The 6,007-nt window shown below is 56.6% G+C and overlaps 1 protein-coding gene across 1 annotated transcript; it reads right to left on the reverse strand.

Annotated features, from left to right (window-relative positions):
* Positions 1–2,065: 2,065 nt before the first annotated feature.
* On the reverse strand, positions 2,066–5,805 carry PTX4 (pentraxin 4). Its single transcript, XM_004373381.1, has 3 exons — positions 5,665–5,805; positions 3,863–4,544; positions 2,066–2,706 (listed from the first exon to the last, which is right to left on the reverse strand). The coding sequence occupies exons 1-3, from the start codon at positions 5,803–5,805 to the stop codon at positions 2,066–2,068; spliced, it is 1,464 nt and encodes a 487-aa protein (XP_004373438.1).
* Between the last annotated feature and the right edge of the window lie 202 nt (positions 5,806–6,007).

Genomic DNA, 6,007 nt, shown 5'->3' on the forward strand with positions numbered 1-6,007 from the left:
CTGGTTTCCTGGGGCCGCCGTAACAAAATACCAGAGACTGGGTGGCTTATAAGAACAGAGACTTATTGTCTCACAGTTCTGGAGGCTGGAAGGCCAAGTCAAGTATGGACTACGTTGATTCCTTCTGAGCGCTTGCAGAGAGGGACTGTCCCACGTGTCTCCCCCAGCCCCTGGTGGCTCCTGGCAGTCCTTGGCATTGCTTGGCTTACACATGCGTCTGCCTCGTCTTCACAAGGCCATCTTCCCTCTGTCTCTTCTCTTTGAAAGGACACCACTCAGGATGGAAAAAGACCCACCCCCACTCCTCGTGTTAACCTGAATGATAACATCTTCAGAAACTCTACCTCCAAACGGGGTCACAGTCACAGACTCAGAGGTTAGGACTTCAACACATCTTTTTTGGGTGGACACAATTCAATCCATAACAATTTTCTCTGGGTATCTCCAAAAGTTATAGGAATTAATTTATGCTACGTGGAAACTCAAATAAAACATCATTGATTATGTATATACGAATGCATACGTACATACGTTTCTTTAATTGCCACGATTTGAGATCTCTATTTCTTCTTTTTTTTCAATCTGCCACTATTTGGAATTCTGAAAAAACATGTTGCCAAACAGACAATAACGCGTGTTGATGAGGAGGTGGAGAAGTAGGTTGTTTTACACGTTGCTGGTGGGAATGTGAGATGGTGCAGTCGCTTTGGAAAGCAATCTGGCATTTTCTTTAAAAGTTGAGACAAACTTTCCACACGGGCCAGCAATTCCTCTCCTAGGTATCTATCCAAGAGAAATGAAAGCACATGTCCACATGAAGACTTGTATGAGAATGTTCACAGAAGCTTTATTCATAGTAGCCAAAAAGCGCAAACAGCGCAAATGTTCATCATCTGGTGAACAGATACGCATAATGTGGTCTGTCCAGACAATGGCGTATTATTTAACCATACAACAGAACCAAGCACTGATAGATGCCGTAACATGCTGAACTTCGGGAACATTGTGCCAGGTTAAAGAAGCCAGTCACAAAAAGTGACACATTATATGATTCCATTTATATGAAATGTCCAGAGTAGACCGATCGATAGACAGAGAGGAGGTTAGCGGTTGCCAGTAGCTGGGGGAAGGGCTAGAGTGGGAGCAGGGAGTGACTGCTAATTGGCATCGTTCTTTTCGGGGTCATGCAAATGTCCTAAAACGGGATTGTGGGGGTGGTCATACAACTCAGTGCATTTACTAAAGAGTCTATGAATTGCAGACTTACAATGGGAGAATTTTATAGTATGAATATTATACTCAGTCAAGTTGTTTTAAGAATGTTGTCAGCGAGCCATTAATTTTTGTGAAAAGGTTGCTCGTTTGTCTTGCTTAGCAGCCCTGGGGGCGCATTGATTTGAAGCGGGCTTCCCCTCCATCCATCCTCTCCATCAGGATAACAGGGCAGACTGGCTAGCTGACCTCGAGGGAAACCCCCAGGCTCCCGACAAAGGGGGGCTGTAGGCGTAGGGGACAGAAAATGGACTCTCAGGCCCTTTTTGTGAGAGATGTTAGGATTAGATCACCCAAAGGGCCGTTTTCCTAACCACCCCTGAGAGAGGGCAAGGAGAGTCAAGTGCTGTCCAAGCTGCTTCCGGGGAAGCTTCTGGAGCTCTCCAGCACTGGCCTTCAGTAGCCCCAGAGCCACTCCCAGAGGTCAGCTGCTTGAGTTCAGGGCTCTCATCTGGCCACCGGGCCCTGCTGAGATAGCGTCAGATGCCAAGAACGAGAGGACCAAGGCTTTGACTGTGCCGCACGTAGGAACAGAGCAGCAATGAGAACGATGGGGTCCCTGCAGGTCCCGGCCTTGGCCGCCGGGCCTCTCTTTCCCCTGGGCTGTTTCATCGCCCACGCCCTCCCTCGTGATGGAAAGCCCCCACTCTATACTGCAGAGCAGGTGTGTGCACCCAGGATGGGGGTGCCCTTTTTGGAAAGTGCCTGGGTCAGGGGTGGCCGAGCGCGGCAGAGGCTGGCTTCTCCTACACGTGTAGGCGGTGGCCACAGCTCCTGCATGGCAGATGTGGCCTCATGGATGGAGCTCCAGGCAGGTGCCAGTCACCCTCTGCACGAATCCGCCTGCGGATTCGGCATTGGCCAGTGTCAGGAGGGCACCTGTCGGGACTGCCTTCCTGGTGGCAAGGCTTGAGACTTCGCCGGGGGCCAGTGCCCGGCCCCAGATGGCCAGGCCGGCCACACTCCCCACAAAGGCCTCAGCACTGTCAAACCCTCCCCCCACGGTGTCTTGCTCCTGGCCCAGCACCAGGGACCCTCCGGGCGGAATCTCGTAGCCCTCCCTGAAGCGGGAGCTGGTGGCCACCAGCCTGCGGTCCACATAGAGCCAGTGGCGGCCCTGGGTGGACGTCCAGATCACACACAGGTGGTGCCACCGGCCGTCAAGCAATGGCTGCAGCGGCAGCTCCCGGAAGGCCGGGTCTCCGATCACAAAGTGGACTGAGCCCGGGACCAGTGAATCCCGGCCGTGCAGCACCAGCTTGTTGTCGTTCTCCTCGGTGGCGTAGGAGAGAAGGGTACCCAGGCGGCCTGAGGCTGTGCGGACCCAGCTGCAGACGGACAAAGCCCGCAGGCCCACTTGGAAGCCCGGGCGGAGGAAGACCACGTTCTCTGTGGAGGCATTGGGGAACACAAGCACGGGGCCCACGTTGCAAACTAGAAACAGAAAGAGAGCGACTCAGCCCTGCACATGAGGCAACCCGGAAGCTTCTAGACCCTTCGCTCCAGGGGGCTGGACCTAACACTCACGGCTTCCATTGAGCACCGTGTGTCGGGCCCTGCTCAGGGCTGGCCTTGCACAGCCCTGTCTATCCTCGGTCTTGCCTCCACTTTGCAGAGAGGACTCTCGGGGGTGGGGGCCGAGTCATGGACGTGCCCACAAAGCTGAGCCGACGCCCCCGACCGCTGGGGGAGCCCTGTGAGCTTCCTGTAATGGCTAATTTTTTGTGTCAGCTTGGCCATGGTTCCTGGTGGTTCTGCCAAACTCTAGACTATTTACTGTTCCGTGATGTGATGTGACGTGACATCATCGCCTTGTATACATTTAATGTAATCAGCTGCTTCTTTGAAAGGGGCGTTTCTGAGGGTGTGTTTTGCCTTCAGACTATAAACAGAAATCTAGGTGGATCTCACTTTCTCTTTCGACTCTGCAGTCTTCCTGTCCCGGATCTTGGGACACAAACCTGCACAAGTCTCCATCCTGCCGCCTGACGGGCGGATTATGGATTCACCAGCCCCCACAACGGTGTGAGCCAGTCCTTTGAAGTAAATCTCTTTCTGTACGTACACATCTTGCTAGTTCTGCTTCTGTAGAGAACCCGAAGACGGCTTCAAACAACATGTGCTTACTCTCTTCCAGCTCCGGATGTCAGAGTCTGCAATGAGTCTCGCTCGGCTAAACTAAGGTGTGGAGACAGCTGTGCTGCCTCCTGGAGGTGCCAGGGAAGAATCTACTTCCTGGCCTTTTCCAGCTTCTAGAAGCTTCCTGGAGCCCTGGTGGCACAGTAGTTAAGAGCTCAGCTGCTAACCAAAAGGTCAGCAGTTTGAATCCACCAGTCGCTCTTTGGAAACCCCATGGGGCAGTTCTACTCTGTCCTGCAGGGTCGGAATTCACTCGATGCAATGGGTTTTAGAAGCTTCCCACATTCCTTGGCTGGCGGCCCCACATCGCTGGGACCTCTGCCTCCACCGTCACATCCCCTTCTCTGACGCTGACCTTCCTGTCTCCCCCTTACAAGGACCTTTGTGATTACAGAGGTACCTCAGGGGAAAGGGGGACTGGGGATGGAAGACAGCAGCTGTGGCTACTTACTCTCTCCTGGTCTCTGGGGGGGCCATGCCCGCTGAGGGTCCCCAAGGTCTGCAATTGCCTCTCGAGGTGCCTCCTGGCTGGCTACACCGGCAGGCCCCCACGTCACCGGCAGACGGCCAGGGATGTCTTGAGGTGGCTTCCTGTGCCCTGGCAAAGCTGGGAGCACCTGCCTGTCCCCCTGCAGCTGCAGGGGGTTCGGGATCAGCCACTGAGGCGGGGTCGGGGCTGGGGTCGGGCTGGGGGCTGTGGTGTCAGGCCTGGCTGCCTGCAGCTGCCCCTCAAGAGCAGCCAGCCTGGCACCCTGGCTGTGCATGAGCTGCGTCAGGTTGGCCAGCGTGTCCTGCAGGGCCCGTACATCCAGGGCCAGGCCAGAGACAGCGTCACCTTGTGCCTTCTGCTCCTTGCGTTCCTGGGCATGCTGCTGGGTCCCCTCGCTCAGGGCCAGGTCCAAGGCCAGCAGCTTTGCATCCACCTTGCGGCCCCTCTGCTGTGTCTTCCGCACCCAGGTCTCCAGGTGGCCCAGGTCACCCTGCACAGCGGCCTGCGACTGGTTCAGCGCCAGGGCCATGGCCTGGTTCTCCTGCGCCAGGCTCCGGAAGCGGGCGTCAATGTTGTATGACACATTGTAGTTGCTGGCAATGCCCTGCAGATGGGTTAGGGTCACCTCCTGGAATCTCTGGAACTGTAAAATGGACACAGGGCAGTGACAAGGTGGCCGGGCTGGGCAGGAACAAGATGTCCCACACTCCCAAGGCACCTGCTTCGTCTGCATCGACTGGCTACACCCTCACCGCAGCCCTGGGGGTGTGTGCCAGTGACTGAGGTCAGCCCTGGGGCAGAGAGGGCCCCAAGAGTTCCCTGGGATAGCGGACACCCCCCCTTCAGATCGACGGGGCCCCCTGGGCTGCTAAAGCAGACAAAGAGCCACCTATTCACAGATCAAAGTTAACGGCGGACTGGGGCCTGGAGGGAGTCACTAGGCGGCGCAAATGTGTTTGGCTACTAACCAACAGCTTGGAGTTCCCCCAGAGGTGCTGTGAAAGAAAGGCCTGGAGACCTACTTCCGAAAAATCGGCCACTGAAAGCCCTGTGGAGTGCCGTTCTGCTGCAACTCACATGGGGTGACTGTGAGGCAGAGCTGACCTGACAGCAGCTGGTTTGGTTCTGGGTTCTGGTATCCAGAGGGTGGCACTCCAGGATGCTGTTACTGGTGGCCGACGAGCACGGAGGTGGGTGACCGGCCCAAGGGTGCACAGCTGTGCCGCGTGGGGTGTGGACTCCAGGTGACAGCCAGGGTCCGAGCCCTGCCCCACACCCTACACGCTGGGCAGCCACCGGGTGTCCCTTCCCCTCTGTGAGCTCAGGGTCCACCTGTGAGTGGACAGAACAGGAGCAGGGGCTTCCTGGGTGGTCTTGGAGAGCAAATGGGTGGCACTGGTGCCAGCACTCAGGAGCTGTATGCTGGTCCTACACGGAGGTTGCCGAGGCTGTCCACACCCTCTGCTACCCTCCCGCTCTGTGCTCAGGGCTCCTGCCCCGCACCGTCGGCTCCCTCCCTGCTGCCCGGCCTGTGTCCAGCCATCTTCCAAATCCCCCGTGCGCCTCTGACTCCCCGTCACATCTCCCTGGACGTGTCTTCAGAAAGGAGTGCGGCCCAAGCTCTTGTTGGCGCCCAAGCCCAGCTTCGGGTGCCAGATGACAAAATGAATGACAAACCCACGTCAGTACCCACAGAGCGCCACATCTGTCCTTTATCTGCTTCTACTTAAGAAGCCAGCCTCCCCACATCACAGGCCACTTACCTGCTCTTCCAGTCTCCAGAGCCTCTCAAAGAAGGGCTTCCTTGGCCCTGGCGGACGGGCTTCCTGGGACGAAGCCGTGTGGAGATACATGAGCACCAACATGAGGAGGAAAGATAGGGTCCTCCTCCCTGAGCAGCCCATCCTGAGAGATGCGGGGCCGGGCAGTGCCTGCTGCAGGGGGAGGGAGTCTGCCTTTGGGCCTGGCGTGTCCTTCCCCATCCGCCGCCGTTGAGCAGTTTTCCTTCTTCAACCCTGGGTGGGAGTCAGGCCCTGCCCTCCACCCGAATGAAAGTCATTTGCTTGGGCGCTGATGGGCTCTGCAGATCTTGATGTTCCCAAGGAG

The sequence above is a fragment of the Trichechus manatus genome, unplaced genomic scaffold, assembly GCF_000243295.1.
Source record: "Trichechus manatus latirostris isolate Lorelei unplaced genomic scaffold, TriManLat1.0 scaffold00024, whole genome shotgun sequence".
Taxonomy (NCBI): domain Eukaryota; kingdom Metazoa; phylum Chordata; class Mammalia; order Sirenia; family Trichechidae; genus Trichechus; species Trichechus manatus.

Excerpts from the sequence above, each read along its gene's own strand:
- PTX4 (XM_004373381.1), bottom strand. The coding sequence starts at position 5,805 with ATGGGCTGCTCAGGGAGGAGGACCCTATCTTTCCTCCTCATGTTGGTG. Across the intron at positions 4,545-5,664 it reads TCTGGAGACTGGAAGAGCAG|TTCCAGAGATTCCAGGAGGT; the intron begins GTAAGTGGCCTG and ends TCCATTTTACAG. Across the intron at positions 2,707-3,862 it reads CCCCCAGAGACCAGGAGAGA|TTTGCAACGTGGGCCCCGTG; the intron begins GTAAGTAGCCAC and ends TTCTGTTTCTAG.